The sequence below is a fragment of the Ceratotherium simum genome, chromosome 27, assembly GCF_057802395.1.
Source record: "Ceratotherium simum simum isolate JZ-2026a chromosome 27, ASM5780239v1, whole genome shotgun sequence".
In the NCBI taxonomy this organism is placed as follows: Eukaryota; Metazoa; Chordata; class Mammalia; order Perissodactyla; family Rhinocerotidae; genus Ceratotherium; species Ceratotherium simum.
In genome coordinates this window covers 19092787-19117205 of record NC_141926.1, presented here as the reverse complement: position 1 = coordinate 19117205, position 24419 = coordinate 19092787, and the positions used below count along the sequence as shown (strand labels likewise).

Sequence of the window (24419 nt, the reverse complement as noted above, 5' to 3'; positions counted from 1 at the left end):
TGATAGTTGTCTGTACCACTCTCAATTTTTCCCTTACATTTTATATTCTTCATCTGGTTACAATTATTCACGTGGCATAAAACATGGAGCCCTAAATCCCCCAAATCTTGCACAGTTGTCATATACAAATTATATTTTCCACTATAGCCTTTTGGAAAGCTATTTACTAGCTAGAACAGTAAACAAAATCAAGAAAGGGTCTCAAGTGTGTTATTTGTTTTGGGAAATAACATGATGAGAAATGAGTTCTAAAGACCAAAGGGAAAATCAGTTTCCTGTCTCCGCTGGGGGTAGGAGGGGATGGCAAGCAGCACACCCCCTGAAAAAGATGCTCAGAAGTTGCCAGAGGAAGAAGAGAATTTGGATGAAAGTCAATTTCTTTCCTGATTCCCCAGCATAATCACTTTTAATCATTTATTTACATCAGGAGAAAAGAAAATTCCGTGACAGAAGACACAGCTTGAGTTTAGCTGGAAACATTATGGTTCTTCATATTAGATTTATGTTAAAACGGCGAGCTAATAATTTCCAAGACTGAACTAGGCAGATGTAACAGGGAAGCAGCTATTCACTGGTTGGCACAGAAAAGTAAATGTTTCAGACCATCAGATCTGATACAACAGTACCAATCCCAAATATACAGAGAGAGAAATTAAAAACTCAACACATATCTACTCTATTCAGCTGATATGTTATTAAATCTAAAGTCATTTTTGTCTTTTATTTAGAAAGAAGGTGAAAATGTGACCATGTGACATTTAAGTTACAGGGGACGTTTTTTATTTCTTGGATGCCAGCATCTGTCTGTCTCTGTCTCTCTATACATGGAAACAATCTAAAAGCAATATAAAAGAAATTAAACAGAATATGCTTTTCATGAGTTTAGCTGTTCATTATAAAAGCAAACAGTAACATATGGGGATCATAACTCACTTGTATGGAGTACGCATAATAATCTCAATTTTTTTTTAATTTTCATTTCCCACTATCTCTCAGAGAGAGCCACAATACATGCATGCAACTTCAACAGTGCTGGTATTTCATATTAAAATGGCAACCAGAGCAGCAGGTGTTTCCTGAGTTTCTATTCACGTTTTTTAAATGATTCAATTATTAGCTTAAAAATGTTTCCTACTCTCAAAAAATTCTAACCTTAGTTGCCAAATCAACAAAAGTCAAGTACCATGTGGATCTATGTAAAAGAAAAGAGGTATATATTCAATGCTAGCCTGAAAATAATTATTTATATTAAAAATGATAACATAATAATATCTATTATAGGTGAATGAAAAAAACACTAATGCTTTTTAAAAACTACTACCCTTATAATGATCAATTACCTCTTCTTTCTGAAAACAGTGAACCACGTTCTATACATACCCTTTAAGGTCCCAGCTTCAGGGCTTAGCTCACCCTTTGTCTAAATACCTAAAATAATACATCTCCATGCTTGCCCCCATCCTTGAAATCTTGGCTCAAATACTACTTCCTGCCAAGTCTTCCTTAAATTCCTCAGCTAGAAAACCTGTACCTACTCCTAGGTTATGAACTCTGAAGGAGAGACCACATCTCACCTTCTCCAGGGTCAAGTACAGGTAACAGTCAATAAATACCTATGCAATAAATACATAAATTAGATATTTCATTAGTCATTTTTGCAGGATTTATTTTTCCATTAATAGTCAACTATTTCTCAAGTTGGAAATTTAGAGAAAAAATTATTTTAAAAAGTCCCTTTATTATTAATAATAGAAATTATGAATGTTTTTTACTCATTATCAATAAAAAATATCAGAGCTAAATGTAGAGGTATCTATCCTTATTTTAAACATCAGATCACAAGTCAGTATTAAAAATTTCCTCCATGTTTTAATATACACAATGAAATAGCACATATATTTTATTACAGTAACTATAACATTTGCAAGGTCTCCAGGTAATAATTGTTTATAAAAATCAAATGAATAAAATGTATCTACTATGATGTTTATCTAAGTCATTTACAACCACCCCAACAAAACAAAGGAAACAACCTAATTGCCAAAAATAAGGAATAAACACATTATAGTGTCTGGTGTTAATGCTAGATTAAAAACTGTGCTTTCAAAGAATATTTAATTTCACGAATACAGTATCATAAAAATATTAGGTGAAAAAAACCAGGTCACAAAACAGGAAACACAGAATTATATAACTGTTAAGGGGCCAGTGCTGCGGCGCAGCGGAAGTGTGCGCGCTCCGCTTCGGTGGCCTGAGGGTTCGCAGGTTCGGATCCTGGGCGTGTACTGATGCACCGCTTGTCAAGCCATGATGTGGCAGTGTCCAATATAAAGTAGAGGAAGATGGGCACAGATGTCAGCCCAGGGCCAATCTTCCTCAGCAAAAAGAGGAGGATTGGCATCGGATGTTAGCTCAGGGCTGATCTTCCTCACAGACACACACACACACACACAAATAATAATAATAGAAGCACAGGGGCCGGCCCTGTGGCTTGGTGGTTAAGTGCGTGCGCTGCGATGCTGGTGGCCCGGGTTCGGATCCCGGGTGCGCATTGAGGCACCACTTCTCCGTTCATCCTGAGGCCGAGTCCCACATGCAGCAACTAGAAGGATGTGCAGCTGCGACACACAACTATCCACTGGGGCTTTGGGGGGAAAAATAAAATAAATAAAATCTTTAAAAAAAAAAAAAAAATAATAGAAGCACAACGTATATTTAAAAAAATACATAGACTGAAAGGAAGCCAAATGGTTTTGTTTATTATTTCTTAGTAGTGGTCACATTTTCTAAAATTCATACAATGAACATGTGTTACTTTTGTAATCAGAGAGTTTCTAACACACAATTGCAATTCTTAGCGGGTATTACAAATGAGATGCCCATGAACCCCACTAGTCACCTGTCAGTGCATTACTGAGAAGCTCTGGAACAATATCATGTCAAATAAACTGAGATTCCCTTTTTATGTCTGTCATCGAGGACATATGCTGATGAATTTTCTGTTGTAGTAAAACACTAACAACAGAGCACACCCATAGGGCATAACAGCAAATTTTCAAAAGTTGTTTTCTTTTTAATGACATGTTTTTCAATGACTCTTGAAATCTATCTGCAGTAAAAATAAACAAAATTAAATATTTAACTAGGTATATCATTCATGCTATCAAAGTCCTTACCCTAGATGAAATATAAGTTGTTAAAAGTCCCAGAAAGAAGACATAACAGCAGGTACAATAATTAAAAGAAGAAAATGAAACTAAATTAGAATTGGAGTCAACAAAAACCACTAAATTTTTCTTTTTAAAATTTGATTTATAAATAACAAAACAAAACAACACTTTCAACTTCAGAAAGCAAGTCAAGCTGGAACGTTAAATTTGGTCGAAGATGAGAATGGAGAGGTATTTGGCAGCATGATGTTTTTAAAAATAAAATCTATTTCCCCCTAAGAAGTTATTCCTACCGTACGAAGCTCATAAAGCACAACTATCCATGGATAAAACAAGTTAACAATCATTCTGTGTGTTCCTTCAAGCCTTCCACTTTTTTTCAACTACTACTACCTGACGGTGGATACAGCATTTTATGTACTGATTTCTTAGTCCATCTTTTTCTGATGATAAAAGCTATTCACTTATTATAGAAGTTAACAGAGGAAGGCTTAAATAAAATCTAAATCACCTGTAATCCCACTGTTTGGAGATAAACACTTCTAAGACTTCTTTTCCATGCATATTTTTTTTTACACAGTTGAGAACCAGACTCTATATACTGGTTTTGAAGTATGACTAACTTGGCATATTCAAAGGTCCCACGTGGAAGACCACATAAAAAGGAGTCTGATGTCTCTCCAAGGATGGCGGTTAGCCTTCCCTGAAGAAGAAATGTCTAGGGATTCTGGTCATTCCGTATAAGAGCATGATGTAGACAATCCTTAAAAATATAGAATATTTAAGAATTTGCATCCCTCTTGTGTGCAGAGGCCTGGCTCATCAAGCATCTTTCCCATGGTATACATGTATATAACCCCAGCACACGCATCTCCCAGGACTTCATAAGCGGTAGGATCTACAGTGAGGACTGGAGGAGCCAGAGACACTGACTTGCTATCACACTGGATTACTGTGCTGGGTCATCTGGGCATTTACAAGACTCCTTAAAGTCTACAACAAAAATGTTCTCCCATCCCCACCTCCATGATTCACAGAAATTTGGTCCTATCCCAAACATTTATAAGATATTTGGTCCAGGGCCGGCCCCGTGGCTTGGTGGTTAAGTGCACGCGCTCCGATGCTGTCGGCCAGGGTTCGGATCCCGGGTGTGCACCGACGCACCGCTTCTCCAGCCATGCTGAGGCCGCGTCCCACATACAGCGACTAGAAGGATGTGCAACTATGATGTACAACTATCTACTGGGGCTTTGGGGGAAAAAATAAAATAAATAAAAATTATAAAAAAAAAAAAAAGATATTTGGTCCATACCAAAAGGTTCTTGATATTTGGTCCTGTCTAAAATGTCCACAAGACATATTGTCCATGCCAAAAGGTCTTTGATATCTGGTCCCATCCAAAATGTTCATAAGACATTTGGTCCACACCAAAATGTCCTTGACATTTGGTCCCGTCCAAAACATCCATGAGCGTATTTGGTCCACGCCAAAAGGTCCTTGATATGTGGTCTTATTTGGTCTTGTTCAAAACGTCCATGGAAACATTTGGTCCATGGCAAAACTTCCTTGTATTTGAAGGACCATTTGGTCCTGTCTAAAACGTCCAACCGACATTCGGTCCATGCCAAAAGGTCCTTGACATTTGGTCCTGTCCAAAACGATCTGGTATGGACCAAATATGCTCATGGACGTTTTGGACAGGACCAAATGTCAAGGACCTTTTGGCATGGACCGAATGTCTTACGGACATTTTACACAGCACCAAATGTCCTGCAAGGCACCCCTATTCTTAAAATTTGGTGAAGTCTTATGTAACATTCTTGACTATTGTTGTGCTGTATGATGTGCCTCAATAGAATTGCTGTTTGGCATAAATCCAAAAAACTACTCTGGTACAATATCTGTCAGAATATCCAATACATCCTTTTCACACTGAAGAGGATTAAGATAGCTGTACATAATTCACACAAAAGCAGTCACTAAAAAACAAAGTATGCTTATCCTAAAATTTTATTAAAACAATTAAAAATCAAAATGAAGATGAACTGAATACTTTTAGTTTCTCATCTCATCATATCTGAATAGTTTCCTGGTCATTACTAGTTGTATGTTTGAAAAGTCTTGAATCTAAAATGGAACAGAATTTTCTGTTAAGGTAGTAATTCTTTAATTTCTATTTATTTTGGATTAAGCTATTAACCCGACTTCATCCCCATAAGTCAATAGTAATTTATTTTACGTAATGTGCCTTCTCTTTACTGGACAGACAAGTGCAGAAGTGTCAGTTTCAATAGTGGATCTATTACACCATGAAGAGAAGTCATTCAAATGGAGAGGAGTTTCAACTCCCTTGCAAGAAAGGAGTCAAAGCTTTGCAAAGAAAATATTTTCTCTTTGAGTAATGATAATGATGTGCTTGAATTTCACATGAGATAATTAATAAAATGTTCATATGATTAACACAGATCTTACACTGTCTTTCTAGAGCCACAACCAAAAGCAAAGAGTGAAATGAGAACGCAAATTCATTCTCAAGGGAAATCATCCGCTCCATGGGAAGAAAGTGGCAACGGTAATCTAATACACTTTCTCCATCTAGCCAAGGAATGCAAGATACTGCAGAGCAAGTATGCCCAAGACAAATACATGGTTTAGAGAAAATAACCCAGTCCAACACTGGATCCTGCATCTGATAGAAAAGTCCAGAAGCTTGCATGCTAGACATAACAGGAATTTTCTCTCTTCAAGCTTTGTTTTGAATTTTAATATGCTTCATGTTTAAGATAATCTTATTTTGTTTTCTAGGTATCTCCTTTCTGAGAATTATCTTCAGTAAAATAATCTCTTTTGTGTAAAGGATATATTTGGATACAGCCAGAGAGGTTAGAGGGTGCTTATGGTAATGCTAAACAGTAATTTTTTGTTCAAGCAGCAAGTAATATATAAGAATGTTGTCTATATTACTACCATAAAGTAGAAAACATTACAACGTGGAGATTTATCCTGTTCCAGGGTCACGGTTGTCTAATTTATGAATACACCATCTGCTGTGAGTTTTTTAAAAGGTGTTATTTATTGCCTCCAATTCAGTCTTTCCTCTATGATTTGATTTTTGTAAATCAGGTGGTTATTTGCTCTAAAACAATCTTTTGTTAATACCATAAGGAACACTGGATTGAGAATCGAAAGATCTTGGGCTTCATTCCTGATTCTACCACTAACAACCTATGTGAGTTACAGACGGACATCCAACCTCGCTGACGGTACTGGTGCCTGTGAAGTCAGACTACTCAGGCTGGAATTTCCCCAAATGGTTCATAAAGCAGTTTATCACAATAAAAACAAATATTTTGACTGTTAATCATAGCATTATCATAAAGTCTTCAGACTTCATATTTAGATCTGAAGACATTATCTACATCTCTTGTTCCTTTTCACAGTGTTTTTTCCCTTGGAGTTTCAATTCACTCGTGCCACAGGGGTAGAGCTTTTCCAAGATGGGGAGGTGTGTGGAGCAGAGCAGGGAAAGTGGCTGGCAGAGGGGATACAACTGATTTGGAGTCAAAGGATATCTGTCACAACTAAGTGGTGCTATGGTAATGAATTACAGTCTTAATGTGGATTCCACCTTTTAGTCAATTCTCATGATTCTGAAATAGATTTATGAAGCTGGAAGATCTAGGCAAAACGATATGTTGTGAGCGTCATATCAGGTGTCATAAGCAATAACGCTCATCCAAAGACCTAGTTCCTGTTTCCAGTGAACTCAGATTCTAAAGAAAACGTATTTGAAACATTTCATAGAACAGGCAAGTGAGAACCAAAGACACAAATCATTATCTTAATTAACTGATTCGTGATCTACTTCCTAACTTGTACTGAATTGTACGGTCTCTTGGTGTAACAACTAAGTTGTTCTGAAATACACAATTCCTGGAAACAGCTGACCTCTACATTTTCTTGAAGTCAGAGTTCTCTATCTAGTATTTAAACATTACTTATTTTCATCTTATTAAATCTTCACTTCTTGACCAGTCAGACAGAAGGGTGAGAGGCCTTGTAAAGTATTTAGGAAAAAGGAATTAGGAGGAATAAAGCAACTCTTGAATTATCAAACGTTTATGAATCTGATTTTCCACACTTTCTTTATCAATTACATTATGAGCAGTAAATCCACAGATGAAATCTTCAAACTAATGCCCAGTGTTTTCTATCAATATCTCAAATTATGTGCATGCACGAACAGTAATCAGTATGCTCTTATGACACTCATGTTTGACCAAGCATTATACAGATCTCTAGAATCTTCATTACCCTTATTTTCTAAGTTTGCTGTTGGGACTTTAATTTTTTTCAAGATCCCTTTTAGTCTTTACAAGAAGTCATTGGAATGTAGAGAAATATTTGTCCACAGCCTCCATATATAGATCTCTATGTCCTTATTTACAAACATCTTACTGATGAATAAACTTGTGGAAAACATCTAGATGCTAGCTATCTGATTAATGACTGGTTAGATATCCACAATGCCTGGTTAGATAAAAATAACGAGAAAGAGACTAATAACCAAGTCAGATTAAAGATGGAGTATAACAGTGTTTCCAGAGGAAAAAAATATGATAACACATGAAACCACTCAATTTTTAAAATAAAAAGTTATAGTAAAATTAGAGGTCTGTGAGAAAAATACCCATTTAAACCTCAGGGATCAAACTGTTTCCTCGAGTTTGATAGAAGCAGAAAAAATAAATTCCCTGACTCCAATACCACAACTATTGCCAAACAGAAGGAGTCAGTTGTTCCAGCAAAAAGATTTTTAAGAAATCAGCAAAATGCTAGAGCTTCACATTAGGTTCTTTCTTCTGCGACATCTATGTGAAGAAACACACAAGGCCCTAATTCTACGAGTCTAGATAGTTAGCGTACATGAGACTCGCCTATGGAATTTGGTAAAATTAGGATTCCTGGGCCCCACCACCAAGGCATTTTCATTCAGCAGTCTTGGGACTGGTCCAAGAATCTGTAATTTTAATAAACACACAGGGTAAATTCATTCTGAGCCAGGAAATTCAAAAATACTACTCCTGTACTGTCAGAACACAGGCTACCTTAATAGTCCAAAATATAGCCCAGTACAGAGTAGCAATATGCTGAAGGAAAAGTCTGTATACAGTCACGCGTCACTTCACAACGGGGACACATTCTGAGAAAGGTGTTGTTAGGTGATTTCCTCATTGTGTGAACATCATAGAGTGCACTTACACAAACCTAGATGGTATAGCCTACTACACGCCTAGCCTATATGGTACTAATTTTACCAGACCACTGTCGTATATGTGGTCCGTTATTGACCAAAATGTCGTTATGTGGCACATGACTGTATTTGGCACAATTAGAGCATCCTTCTTTTTCATCCCCAAAGGCCAGGGCAATCAATGCCAGCCACACGGTTGGCTGCAGCTGGCTGGCTCACCTAAGCAGCGGTAGGGAATCACAATGTGGGCGTGGGTCTTGCACTGCTTGCGTCCCCTCTTGCACCAGTTCTGGATGGTCACTGGTTGGTTGGCTTCTACCACATTGGTGATCTGCAGTTCAGGGTAGACCTGGGAGAACACACAGAAAGGGTAAATTGTTACCTGTGGCAGTGGCTGGCATGTGCAAGCACCTAATCTACCACTGCTCTTATCCCAAGGTACTGCTGTCCCCCACCCCTCCAGCCTGCTCTGATTCTGATCAAGCTTAGGAAATTCAGGGTAAAGAAAAGATGCAAGTGACAAGCACCTATCAATCATTCAAAACATAAAGCAACGTGACTTTTATTTTATTTTACTGCACCCATTCAGGCTTAAAACATTATTTTTCCAGGAGAGAGAAAATAGAAAAGAGGGGGGCTGGCCAGTGGCGTAGTGGTTAAGTTTGGTGCGCTTCACTTCGGCAGCCTGGATTTGCAGGTTCAGATCCCAGGTGCGGACCTACACCACTCCACAGCCATGCTGTGGCGGAGACCCAAATACAAAATAGAGGAAGATTAGCACAGATGTTAGCTCAGGGCTAATCTTCCTCAAGCAAAAAAAGAGTAATATTGGCAACAGATGTTAGCTCAGGGCGAATCTTCCTCAGCAAAAAAATAAAAAATAAAAATAGAAAAGAGAGAGGGGGCCCTCTTACAAACATGGGGTCATTTTCAATGCAAAGTAAACTGGTGTTACAATTATATTCCGTAATGTCCTAAATAAATGTCATAGTAGATATACCTTTACTTAATTACTCAATTACTTATAATATTGCCTTTAACCTACCCCATCTTACTAATTAGGTAAACAATTTTACACACAGGATATGACACGTAGCAAGCTTTCTATATAAAAATCCTTCTCTTTATTCAAAGTAATTTACATAAGAATAATTTATCCAGCCATTATTACAGGTGTCATTTAGATAAAAAACTGTATTCATGAATCTCTTTCTTTGATAACTAACTACAGCCCTTTGCTTTGATTACTGTTCTCAGTAAATCATGGTGCTTACTGGGCACTTGGAATGAAATGTGAAACTGGATCAACTAAAATATATTTGTGAAGTATCAAATCACTTCTAATTATCAGTAATGAGTAGATATTTGAAATAAAAATATAAACATAAAAATTTATTTCTAAAATGGGCTTTCCTTTGCATAAATCTTACATTTCACCAGGGTTACTGTGTTGCCAGATAATGAAGAGAGAGAAGCACAAGAGAATTGAGGGCATAAGCAAGGGAATGGTTATAATGATGGGCCATGAAACCTAAAGCGGAAGGAAGTGAGAACATGAAGGGTGTGAAGCCCTGTTAAAAGGCTGTGGCATCAATGAGTCCTGGTACGGGCTCCAGAATTTTGGCATAAAGGTACCAGAGAAAGTGAGGAGGTGAGGAGTAGTACATGGAGGGTCAGAGTTGAAATTAAGATTGTGGAGGAGGTACAGGTATTGCTAATTGAGAGGACTATAACGTGACCGATGAAGAGAATGTCTGATGAAGACTGACGAGGGCAAGATTACTGGAGGAATAAAAATCAAGGAAGTGAGAAACTGAAATACTGGAAGGATCATCGAGGTTGATATTAAAATTATTTAAGAATCATGAAAGGAGCAGTTGTCTGGATGACAGAAAGCCAGTAGCTAATATCTTCCCGGTTGGTGGGGAGCTAAAATCTTCAATGATTGAGGGGGTTTGCCACTGAGGTGGAAAGAGGTCTACAGATGACTTCAGCAGGTAGAGGAGAGGGGGGATCTAGTTTGAGAGAACATATTTCCCAGTTGGGATGGGGGACAGTTTAGGGAGGAGAAGGGAAGAAGGATTTGGAAGTGAAAATGAGGAAGGAGGACATCCTGAACTCTAGGCACAATGCTAACAGACTTGAGAAAAGAACTTCTACCTGAGATGGCTACAGGGGAAGCAATGCCTCTGAGGGAGAACCAAGTTTCAGAGCAAGAAGATAACGTCCAGTGTGGGTTATGGATATAGGGAAGTTTGTGTATGATTGTCAGCAACATGCAGAGAGGCCTTGCCATGATCCTGTCTTTATTTAAAATGCTGATATTTTGCTCACTGTGGAGTTTTTGGCATTAATTTTGATTTTTTAAACACTGCATTAAAATATTATTTATCTTGATTCCTGAGTGCCTTACTCACCTCACCCTAGTCCCAGCCCTGAGATAAATCACTTAAAAAAACAAGGCACTGAGAATGGATAAAAAATGTGGTACATCCAGACAATGGATTATCCAGCACTAAAAAGAAATGAGCTATCAAGCCATGAAAAGACATGGAGGAACCTTAAATGCATATTACTCAGTCAAAGAGGCCCATCTGAAAAGGCTCCATACTGACGATTCAACTATATGACATTCTGGAAAAGCGAAAACTATGGTGACAGTAAAAATACCAGTAGTTACCAGAGGTTAGGGGGAAGGAGAGAGGAATGGGAGGAGCACAGAGGATTTTTAGGGCAGTGAAATTATTTTATATGATACCGTAATGGTGGATCCATGTCATTATACGTTTGTGCAAACCCGTAGAACGTACAACACCAAGGGTGAACCCTAATGGAAACTACAAACTTTGGGTGATGATGATGTGTCAATGCAGGTTCATCAATTGTAACAAATGTACTACTCTAGCAGGGGATGTTGATAATGGGGGGGGCCTATGCATGTGAGGGGGCAGGGGGAATATGGGAAATCTCTGTACCTTCCTCTCCATTTTGTTGTGAACCCAAAATGCTCTAAAAAATAAAGTCTCTTTTTTTAAAAACTTAAAAAAAATAAGGCACTGATCAGTGCAGTGTGGTAATTCAGTGGTGGAGGTATTATGCTATGAGAACACAAAAAAAGAAGAAATCAGAATCCTAGGGGGTGGGTACTGAGAAAGTTATTCTTCAAAAACACTGCAGCAACTTAGCTCCAAATGGAAACAGCTACCTTTACTTTATTTTATTTTGTTCTTAAGTATCTTAACACCTCAATGCATGCATTTCGGTCACAGATATGCTCAACTTGAAAATGCCACTAAAAATTTAATATTCCCCTGGCTTTTTTCTATATAATGAAAGGTGAAGTGACTCTTTGTACAGGAATATAATTCTCCCACCACCTTTCCTTGTTTATTATGTCACAAAAGTACAGCACTCATGAGTCATAAACTCTATGACACTAGAGAGTCCGCCCGGAGGGACACAACTCTATGTGCAGTAAGTGTGAGTTACCGCATTTTTCTAAAGGGGTTCTAGCTGCCACTTCACAGAAATACTACCCTGCTGAGGATTTTCTCAGGAGCTTTCAGTTTTCTATAAACCTTGTGGCAGACCCAGTCAAGTCACACTTTTTTCTTTTCAATTCAAAACCAGAGAAATGTTTGTAGGGTACAAATTGATAAGCAGGAAAAAAGCATCTCTTGTTCACGTCGTGTACCATCTTCAGTTTCCTATGGTAATATTTGGTGCAATGCAACAGAGCAGTAACTTACTCAGTTGGTAATTTTCCAACAGATAGAGTTGCATACTGACAAATTAAAATCAGAGGGGCCAGCCTGGGGGCCTAGTGGTTAAGTTCGAGTACTCTATTTCCGCAGCCCCCGGTTCGCAGGCCCGGATCCAGGCGTGGATCTATGCATCACTCATCAAGCCATGCTGTGGTGGCATCCCATATACAAAATAGAGGAAGACTGGCAACGGATGTTAGCTCATGGCCAAGCTTCCTCACCAAAAAAAAAAAATTAAAATCAGAGAAGACAGAGCTTCTCCCCTAAAGCACACTAGAGCTTCATGAAGTGATCATCCAAACACAGAATTGACTTTCAGTTCCCACCATGCAATCTACGTCATATGTGTCATTTCCTGTCCCTCGACTTCTCTCTCCAGAATGCTGACGATGACAATTTTTAACATGCAGTTGGATGAGGAGATTATAAAATCTTAACATGTAAATCCTGTGCAGACTTTGCCTACTGCTTAACAATGAAAATAGAAGCAGTAACTTCAACCTGATTCACCTACTTTTATTCAGAGACAAGGGGTTATTAAATTGGATTTGTCAAAGTTGATAAAATTTTGCTGTTCTAAAATCAGGAGGCTTATTTAATAAGGGTGAGGAACATCAACAATCAAGGTAACACAATTTCTTCAAAGCATAGCCAAGTCCAGTTAGTCAGTGATTACCACATGCACAAGCGACCTCCAACTCAGAAAGCAAAAAAACAAAAAACTTAATAAAAAACATATTAAAGTTTCTGATAAAAATTCTGAGGATCATACCTTTTTTTTTTTTTGTGAGGAAGACCAGCCCTGAGCTAACATCTGATGCCAATCCTCTTCTTTTTTGCTGAGGAAGACTGGCCCTGGGCTAACATCCGTGCCCATCTTCCTCTACTTTATATGGGATGCCGCCACAGCATGGCTTAACAAGCAGTGCGTCGGTGCGCGCCCAGGATCCGAACCGGTGAACCCCGGGCCGCCGCAGCGGAGCGTGCGCACTTAATGGCTTGTGCCACGGGACTGGCCCCCATATCTAGTATTTTTTATGAAGCAGCTCCAGTCTAGGACCAGAGACAAATAAGCATTTTATGTTGAAAAAAGAGCATGGCTCATAGTTTTGGGCAAGAATAAAAATTAAAATAATTAGATGTGTTGGGACTGGCCCAGTGGCATAGCGGTTAAGTTCACACGCTCCGCTTCAGAGGCCGGGGGTTCGTGGGTTCGGATCCCGGGTGCAGACCTGCACACTGCTCATCAAGCCATGCTGTGGTGGTGTCCCACATACAAAATAGAGGAAGAGTGGTACAGATTGTCAGGGACAATCTTCCTCACCAAGGAAAAAAAAAAATTATACATGCAAATGTGCTCAAGGCTACTTGAGTCTCTCACTTTTCACCATAATTAATTACAAGCATCAGTTCAATGTTTTATATTTTCTTTGTGGCATCTCAAACCTTAACATAGAAAATAAAGATATCTGAGTTCCTTTAGCTATTTCATTTGCATGTTTTCCAACACATGCAACATATGTATTGCTAACATAACAAGTATTGCTAATAATTTGCTAATATATCAAGCAGTAGCAAATCCTGATTGTTATAGGGTCCCCTCCTTTCCAAAATGTTTCCTATGTGAACCTCAATTATGAGTAACTATTTTCTTGATTATTTAAAAAAAAAAGACTTTCGATAACTATAACTATATTATTAAATACTTAAGAATAAGCAGAGGCCGGGCCCTGTGGCGTAGTGGTTAAAGTCCAGCACGCTCCACTTCAGCGGCCCAGGTTCACGGGTTCAGATCCTGGGCATGGACCTACACCACTCATCAAGCCATGCTGTGGTGGCGACCACATACAAAACAGAGGAAGACTGGCACAGATGTTGTTAGCTCAGGGTGAATCTTCCTCAAGCAAAAAAAAAAAAAAAAAGAGGAAGATTGGCAATAGATATTAGCTCAGAATGAATCTTCCTCACCAAAAAAATAAAATAAAATAAAGCATAAGCAAATCCAGGCCTGTGTCAGTTACTTGAAAAGCAAACTGTCCTTAGTTCCTACAAACCTTTCCTAAATCACAACTACATGGAGCAGTCACTGTATAAATACATACTCTGTGCTTCAAACACATTCTTACATAAGACCCTTATACCAAATATATCAAATGTCCGAGCCCATTAGAGTCGCCCCACGTCGACAAGCCTCCTCCACTCACAGTGTAATATAACATTAATCCCTCTCTTCCACTTTAGGAATGCTTTATGGTATTTGTCACAGTGTGCCTCCCATTTGTATAACGTACATATGTGCACGGCCTTCCCAGTGAAATGCACTTTCCTAAAGAGCAGGAAACACAATTTGGCACCCTGTGGCCTCCCTATGGCGCTCCACATTCATTATCTTTGGTTTAAGACTGTCAGGAGGCTGCCAACCCCCTACACGCTTTGTGGTACTCCAGCCCCCAGCCCTCTGAAGGAGTACTCATTAGTGACCATATTTTAACTCTACAGTTCTGTCCCTATAGCTGATTAGAGCCAGAGGAAAGCAAAGTATAAATCGCATCCTCTTCCTCAAGAGTTTTGAACTAACACTTACAGGCTCTAGCTAGATGAGGGGGACACCCAACTGGCAGGCAGGATAAGTCATAGCCAGAGACGGTGTCTGTCAAAACCCATGGATGATCGGACCCTAGGCATCTGGAAGAAGCAGCTGCTCTAGGGGAGGAAAATAGGAAGATGTGCAGAGAGAGAAGCTAAGATGAGAGAGCTGCGTACTCTAGACGAAAATAAGACAGACATGACAGAGCGTAAGACAGGGACCACTTGATTACCTATAACTCCAGTGAAGCGTGGTGTGTCCCCTTCAATAAGCCCCTTCTTAAACATAAGCTACTTTCCTAGGTTTAGTTTCCTTCCAATTGAACAAAACCCAAGAAAAAGGCCCATCTCAAACGTTAGTTCTCTGATACTTGCTCCCTGATCCCTTCAATCTCTGAATCCAAAGCATTTTATCCAAGCACTTTTCTCCAACCACGAATCACTTTCTATCTGCTATTACACTGAAATTTCTTCCTGCCTATCAGAATATGCACTTTTTGAAGGAAGGGATAATATGATTCATTTTTGTGTTCCCTCAACAGTAGCCAATGCTGACAGCACAATAAGTGCCTGATAAATATTTAATGAATATTTCTGGTTAAGATCAAAATCCATTAATTGTAGGGAAATTCAGTATACGTTAAGCTCCCACTGGGTACTATCAATATATCTCTTAAATAAGATGATCTAAATAGTATAATAATATAGTTGGATGATAAGTTTTTGAGAAAAATAGGCATCTCAATGACTCCTAATACCGTTCTTCCAAGTAGGATGTGGCAACTTTGACAAATAATAGCATCTTATATAAGAAGCCGTACATTAATGTTAATAATTGTTAATATAAACATACAGCTGAGGAAGATGCTTAGGAAGGATTAAAAGCCAGGCTCTCACTTAGGCTAAGAAAGCCCATCTGGCTTTCCAGGAACCTGAAAAGCAGCCTACTCTTCTGGACATAGAAACATGTTTTATCTTTAAAAGCTAACGTCTTAGTTCATAAACTAAACTTTTTTAAAAGAAAGAGCTGAAGCAATTCCAAATAACTAACAGCCAGGACAGTGGTAGAGTAAAAACGATCTTAGATCCATATTAGAAGGTTCTAGTTGGTAGCCTAAGTGGTTTTTCTCACTACAGAAAAATATCTTAAAACTTGGTCACCATCAGAACATTTCCACTCTAAATTTTAAAAATCTAAAGTCTCTCTTTCTTTCTCTCTATGTATCCAAATTGGAAATATATTAATCTCAGACAAGATCACATTTAAGTTGCTAAATATGCAAAGCAAGAAAAGACATTGATATTTGAGGAGGCCAAGAACATGCAGTTATAGATAGAGAAATATAAAAATACTTCTTTAAGACATATGTTGTCAGAGTACTACAGAAACTTTCTTCTATTCACAATATTAGGAACAAATAGGGGAGCGCTCGAAGTCCCTTTCGCAAACAGGCCACCTGGGACAATCGATTACTGCCAAAAGTCCTAATTTACGTAAACTCAGAATGACCGAGGATATTTCAAGAACACAAAATCAAATGTGGCCAGGAAAAGGCTAAAAATAAGGTTAATGGTCACAGTAATGGGAATTGCTACTAAATCTGAAAATAATTTGCTAACTGTTCCAGTCTTTCAACTTTTGAAATCAATTTTTAAGCAAATCCTCAAGGATATTTTTTTTTTTGGAAAAATATGCTAGAAATTACAGAGTATTAATAAAATGTTGTTTTAAATAAGTAAGTCAGAAGTCAATAAATAAAATGTGATGCTTTAGTTCCTCTTAATCAATTTACAGCTTTGCAAAAGGGATAAGCAACATATCTACACAAGAGGCTTGCCAAAAATAATGCAGCTTCTGAGGGAGGTAAGATAGAGAACTTGCATTTCCAGACTTATCTAGAAACAAGAGGAACTAGATTTTATAAATATTGCAATGATAGGTACATGGGGCGTTCATTATACTATTCTTTCTACTTTTACATTTGCTTGAAACTTTAAATTAAAAAGAAAGTTAAAAAAACGAGTGCAGTGGAAACAAAGTCAGATTTCTAAATTTAAATTACAAGTGAAAAAACTAATACACAAACAAACCAAGATGCTAACTGTATATGCATGATTGCGACTAGCATGTATATATCAAAAACTCTGTAGTGAAATGGTATAGAGGGAGCCTAATCATGGGATATTTTCATCTTGTGAAATTTTTTTTTTTTTTGGTGAGGAAGATCAGCCCTGAGCTAACATCCGTACTAATTCTCCTCTTTTTGCTGAGGAAGACCGGCTCTGAGCTAACATCTATTGCCAATCCTCCTCCTTTTGTTTTTCCCCCAAAGCCCCAGTAGATAGTTGTATGTCATAGTTGCACATCCTGCTAGTTGCCATATGTGGGACGCGGCCTCAGCATGGCCGGAGAAGTGGTGTGTCGGTGCGCACCCGGGATCTGAACCCGGGCCACCAGTAGCGGAGTGTGTGCACTTAACCACTAAGCCACGGAGCCGGCCCGTGAAGTTTTTACATATCAATTTCTTTTTCAAAGAATGTATCCAAGAGGAGAGTAAGAAAAATACACAATTGAGGGTTTACTATGTGCTGGAATCATTGCAAATGTTTTATGTGTAACAAGTCAAGTAATCTTCCATCAGGTAGTAATGGTTCCATTTCATGGAAGATGAAATTGATGAAGCTAGAACATAACAGCTCAAGTCAGTGTCATTTCTGAGCACTCAAAGAGTATATTAATTTTAAGTTTTAAACTACTTCCACTTCAGTGTCTAAACCAAAACAGAGTATGCCCTAGACAATATATTTGGTTTTGGATTCAAATGGCATACTTTCTCCTTTAAAATTTTCTGGAATACAAAGAAAAATCGTATCTCAACCTGTTGTCAACATAAATTCTTTTCATAATAAGGGATACTGGAAACACAATAACTAATTTAATTGAGAAAGAGAACTGGAAACTGAAAATGTTCTCTGCTTAGAATTTAATGAGGTGCTGAGAAGCAATACACAGCTGATGACATACAAGAGCAATAATGGGAAGTCTGAGCAGTGTTATGTTTTCACAATGATGACTACGTAAGCGCAGGGGATATAAAATGCTGCAGGGCATTAGCCTATTTCCCAATAATTTGGCCCAAGTCTCTTCATCTGACACTGTATATAAATATATTTCTATACACATACATTCATACTCAGAGGTGGAAAATATAGTCCAAGAATCTTGTTTGATGTATAAGTCACTCTTATACCAAAGTGCTGACTGTAAAAACAAACGGGGGGGGGGGAGGGGGCACAGGATACCAAGATAAATGGGACAGGACACAAATGTGAAAACATACCATGTGTATACAGATATCCTAGATTCTCCTTCTCTCTCTGACTTATGGATAATTTTCTTCTTTGTAAAATATTCAAACTGTACAATTTTATTTGTCATTATACCTCAATAAAGCTAAAAGGAAAATATATTACAGGAAAAAATTTTTTAATAAATAAATAACTAAAATGTGAAATATCAAAGTCCACAGTATTACTGCAAATATATAATAACTGAGTATGCATTTTAGAAAAGAGCTAGACAGTAATGAGGACAAATGTTAAATCAAATATTAATTTGATTAAATGATTAATTATGTGAAAAAAATATATATCCAAACTGGTTTCATCTCTTTTAGCTCTAAATCTTATGGGTTCTGCAAGCAATCCTTCTAAGTACACAGACCATTAACACATAACATATATCCATCCTCATATATAGGGAGCCAGACACCTCTATTTAAAATTTGTTTCATGTAATATGAATTTTTGGATCTTTCAAATATCAAAACCACAAGGCATAGGTGCCTGTAATTTGCGGGTCACTTTTAAACCGACAAAGGTAGACAGTGCACACAGCAAAAGAACAATGGCCAAGAATGTACCAGGCTTCCATCACAGCGCTGTGGATACAGCGTACTCTCCAAGTTGGTTGGATTAAAAAGATCACGTGTTGTTTGCTTTTTAAATTTAGTTTTAATTTCACATTACTGTGGAATGAACACATCAAGGTTGAGAAACATTTCTTGTCTGGGCATCCCACGTTCGGCTATATATTTTAGACTAGAAAGTTGGGAGAAGGAAGTAGCTTAGTTCAAAGTCATCAAACAGGCGGCTTTTGTTTTGTTTGGGTACTGGAATGCTTTGTTCCGTGATCCTGTGAATTTATAGACAAAACCACTGTTCATTTAGAGCAAGAAGGTTAAAAAAACAGGGAACACACATATTGTTAGCTGTGGAAAAAACACTTTGGAAAAAGAGACTATACCCATAATTTAATAGAAGAGATTAAAAGTAAAGCCACATTCATCTAACTTTCCCAGCTGGAAATCTCTGCCAGCGTTTGAGGCTTAACCTGTTAAAAACTCCCTCCAGACACCTGCTCCTTGGTGAGAGTTAGCAGAGCCATCAACACCTACTCTAAGCCCCCACCTCACATGAGGTGCTCTGCACATTAGGGATGCAGAGGGAGGCAAAGCACGTGCTTTAAGTTCTCTCCTTAAAGAAGAGGAAGAACAGTGCTGGGACTTGCACAATTTCTCATTTAATTGGCAATATTTAACTTCTACAGCACACATCTGTGTGTTCCTATCATAAAGCGAGGACATGGTTTAAGACTGGTTGGGCAGCTTTCCTGGATTTCTCAGGTCTCAAAGAGCAAAGGCTGGCTTTGAACGGAGTTCTGTCTCATAGGGAAGCCCATATTCCCCCTTCATTGCACATGACCCCAGGGGCTCCCTTATCACAGCATCTTGGAGTATCTCGTGTGCCGTCATCTATATGCCGTCATCTATATGACGAGGATGGGCAGGGTGATCTTGCTCATCCCTTTTCACACTAACGTCTTGAGATTTGAATTCCCTTCTCTCTCCAGTCCACCCTACCCTTGGAAACAGGCTAATTTTTCTAAAATTGTCATGACCAGAAAACCCACATGCTAAAAATCAATCCCATAGCTCTTACTTATCCTCCAGAATTAGATCCAAAATCCTTAGATTTACATTCAAGACCCTCTACTTTACAGCCTCATCCTATCTTTTCAATTTTCTAAATTCTCTTCTCAATTTATCTAACAGTATATTTATAAGCTCCTTATGAAGTAAGAATGGTGTCTTGCCTCTCAGCAACATGACACAAAATCCTATCCTGAACCACGCTCAATAAATATTTGCTAAATTTGCCTGAATTAAATTTGGGAAGGAACAAGATTCTTTACATGAAGAATTGAAATACACTTCCAATTTTTTCTTCTCTGACTCAAACCCTTTGGTTTAAATAAAAGAATTTTTTTAAAAATCTCATTTCATTCAAAAGAAAGAGGATAAAAAAAATCTAAAAATTCTCACTTTTCTTCCTAGGCTTTAATATATGTTTCAAGGGGAATATTATCCTAGTTTTGTTCTATTTATATCTTGAAGACTCCTAGGTTCCTTAGGCCAATGTTTGGGTAATGTAAGAGTTCATTAAGGCAAGTGGCACTTTAGGCTGTTAAATGATGCACAATTTATATGATTATTTTCAAGTTCTTTCCAAGATAGCAGCACTTTCCACATTTGGTATAGAACGGAGGAATGGAACTGTTTTCCAACAAAGGACAACAGAGGAAAATAATAATTGAGGGAGCGTCTCTTGTGGTCATCTCTTATTACACACAAACTACCCCAAAACTGAGTAGCTTCAAACAATAAACATTTTTTATCTCACACAGCTTCTGTGGCTCAGGAATCTGGAAGCGGCTTAGCTGAGTGATCCTGACTCTTACAAAGCTGCAGTCAAGATGTCAGGCGTGCTCACATGAAGGCTTGACTAGGCTACAGGATCCACTTCCACGTGGTTCATTCACACACCTGGCAAGCTAATGCTGGCTGCTGGCAGCATTCAGTTCCTCACCTCAGGCACATTCCTACAGTGCTCCTTGAGTGTCCTCACGACATGGCAGCTGGCTTCCACCATAGTAAAAGTATGTAAGGTAGAAGCCACACGTCTTTTATGCAGAGTGGAGCCCTGCCCGGTCTTTTTGAACCATCCTCTCACCTTGTGGCGCTATATCAGACAATGGTCCACTGTATTCTTGGGTTTTCATCGCCAGTTTTTCAGAAGTGTGTGGCCAGGTCCTTCTTCCTAGTCTTTCTTAGTCTGGAAGCTCCACTGAAACCTGTCCACCATGGGTGACCCTGCTAGTATTTGAAATCCCGGTGACACAGCTTTCAGCATCCCAGCAACACACAGCCACCACAGTGTGACAGTCACCAGATGGGTCAGTGGTTCCCTGACTGGGTTAAAATCCAGGCCACGGTGGTAAGGACACCGAATCTTAACCACTAGACCACTAGGGCTGGCTTGGAGGCTTGCTACCACGTAAGAATTTAGAATTTCTCACAATTCTGTGGGTTGACTGGGCAATTCTTCTTCAGATGGGGTTTGTAAGCTAACCTACTGCAAGGAAGGCTGTAAGGTCCAACCTGGCCTTGCATACATGGCTGGGTGGTGCTGGCAGCTGCCTAGGAGCTCAGGCAGGGCCACTGAATGAGAGCCTCCATTCTCTTCCACTTGGGCTTCTCCAAATGGCTGCTTGGGTTTTCTCAGAGCATGGGAGCCGCAGGGCAGTCTGACTTCCTACATAGCATAGTTCTGCCTTCCCAGAACACAAAAGGCTGTCTTAAGGCTTAGACCCAGAACTAGACCAGTGTCATTTCCATTCCGCTCTACTGGTTAAAGCAAGTCTCAGTTCCAACCAAGATTCCGAGGGAGAATGTAACTAGTCGAAGGCATAATACATGAACAGCAACAATGGAACATATTACACAGGGTCACATAAAGAACAATCCAGGGAGTTGGTTGGCTTAATGTTTTCAGGAAGTGTACTTAGTGATCATTTAGTATATTTAAAGTCGTGCTACATGTTTATCCCCCTACCACTGAGTGTATATCGGGGCACTTGCATTTAACCAGGTAAAAATAAACTGAGGGCAAATCTGAACAATGTGCCAACATTCCCCCAACTCTTGCCTAAAAATCTCTTTAGAATTCCACCAATAAGAAGAAACAGTCTCTGTAAAAGAAAACCACAAGCTCTATTTGAAGGTATGCTCTCTCAGCATAGAGAAGGATGCAGAAACCCTGCCTATACTGCTCCAATCTCCATGCCAACAAGCCATCCATATGCACTTACTAATGACTATTAGCGTACTCTGGGTCAGAGTTAAGTGTTGGATAAAATGCTTTGTAAGGCATGATCCCTAGAAATGATAATCCTCAGCAATGCCTTGGGTCTGTAATCCTTCTGCCCGCAGGAGCCACAGTAAGTCTTAGTCCTAGCTCGGGCTGCCATAACAAATTAACATAAACTGGGTGGCTTAAACAACAGAAATTTATTTTCTCACAATCCTGGAGGCTGGAAGTCCAAGATCAGGGTGCCAGCATGGTCAGGTTCTGGTGAGAGCTCTCTTCCTGGCTTGCAGATGGCCGCCTTCTCTCTACGTCCTCACATTACTTCTTTGTGTGAGCAGGGAAAGAGAGTAGACTCTTTGCAAGCTTTCTTGGTGTCTCTTCTTAGAAGGGTGCTAATCCCATCATGAGGGTCCTACCCTCATGACCTCATGTAACCCTCATTACCTCCCAAAGGCCCCACCTCCACATACCATCACACTGGGAGTTAGCGCTTCAACATATGAATTTGGGGAGGACACAAGCATTCAGTCCACAGCAGTCCTCAATACACATTTGATGAAGAAATTAAAGAAAATCCTCAAATGGTGCTATGTTAATAAAAAAAGGAAAATGCAAAGAAAGACAAGTATTTGACTGGGTAGAAACACAACTATTACAACTGGGAAAAAGGAAGGAATTTATGGGCACCAAGAATTTGGATGATTTCAGATAAAATGCAGAATAAACCAATACTCAAGTTAAAACATAAGTTTCAACCTATCTTCCCAATCAACCTTTATTAAGGGCTTAAACCAGGTACAAAGATAAAAGACTCAATTTTTACTTTTTCTCCCTAATTTTGCCCTTGACCAAGAATAGAACAGAAGAAATCAGGGGACAAAAATGACAATATTCATAATAATAACAACAAAACAACCAATAGCAAGGAATACAAATTGAGAGAAACATGGCATTATAAAGACATGAACTAGATAATTCACCATCAAAATAATAATATTTGACATGTCATATTAAGCTAAGCACCAACAGATACAATGTGCAACTATCCAGGGCAATCTTTTGGAAAAACAAATTTAACAAGTGAGTTACACTGGTTAGCAAAAGGTCAAAATGAGGTCACAGTCATGAGTTCAGTCGGTTTTGCTCTGTCCCAGGATCACAGACTGCTAACAGCTGCCTCTCTGACTCAGCCAGCCATCTCTAAAACATCTGTGTTTTGGTCACAAGAGGGATTGAGTGAGCACATAAAGAAAAAAATTATTTGTCACTATTGGGAGAAAAATAATCGTAAATGAGTAGCACTGTAAATGGCAACTAATGGTAATAATTTCTACATATTTTTTTTAAAAAGGAGTTTGCAGGGGCCAGCCTGGTGGTGTAGTGGTTAAGTTCACACACTCTCCTTAGGCGGCCCAGGGTTCACAGGTTCGGATCCTGGGCACGGACCTATGCACCGCTTATAAAGCCATGCTGTGGCAGGCATCCCACATATAAAAAGTAGAGGAAGATGGGCACGGATGTTAGCCCAGGGCCAATCTTCCTCAGCAAAGAAAAAAAAAAAAGGATTTTGCACAATGATAGATGACAGAATATAGTAGATAAATATCTTCAGGGTGCTGAACAAATATGCTTGTCAACCTGGAATGCTAGACTTAATTAAGCCATTATTCAATAAGAACAACTACTTCTGGAAATACCTAAGGTGACAGCCATCTAAAAAAAAAAAAGAGTAATCAAAATAAATAATACATATAGGAATAAAGATGCTGTGGTGAAAGGATTGGCTGTAAACAATGAATCCAGTTAAAGACAGAACCTACAACTATGAGAATTATGGCAAGAGAATGGGGGCTGGCCCGGTGGCGCAAGCAGTTAAGTGCACGCGCTCTGCTGTGGTGGCCCGGGGTTTGCTGGTTCGGATCCTGGGCATGCACCGATGCACTGCTTGTCAAGCCATACTATGGCGGCGTCCCATATAAAGTAGAGGAAGATGGGCACGGATGTTAGCCCAGGGCCAGTCTTCCTCAGCAAAAAAAAAAAAAAGGAGAGGAGGAGAGGAGGATTGGCATTGGATGTTAGCTCAGGGCGGGTCCTCCTCACCAAAAAAAAAAAAAAAAGAGAATAGACTGTAATATTACAACGTTTAAAATATATTTATATACCTTAAAAAACCTGTGAGAAGGGGAGGCAGAAAAATTGTGATTATTATTTTCCCTGGCATTCCTAGCAGGGAATCAAGCGATACTGTCTAAAATAAAAACATGGTGTTAAAAAAAGAATAAAGGAAAATAAACATTTTCCAACAACACACAAAAATATTCAATCCTACAAATGAAAATTACCCATTATTTCTAATTATAAAAGAAAAATACTAGAATACCTACAAAGTAAGAAGTGGCAGGAAGATCCTAAAATATCACTAAGGAATGTTCTAGA

General features: G+C 38.8%; 1 protein-coding gene across 3 annotated transcripts in view; it reads right to left on the bottom strand.

The window, feature by feature from the left end:
• APP (amyloid beta precursor protein) overlaps positions 1–24419 on the bottom strand; it is a 264561-nt gene that overhangs the window by 178608 nt on the left and 61534 nt on the right. For all 3 annotated transcript variants that reach the window (XM_087418186.1, XM_004429513.3, XM_004429515.3), the window contains exon 3: positions 8644–8773. In XM_087418186.1, coding sequence (XP_087274312.1) covers positions 8644–8773 — 130 coding nt within the window. The remainder of the gene's footprint in view (positions 1–8643; positions 8774–24419) is intronic.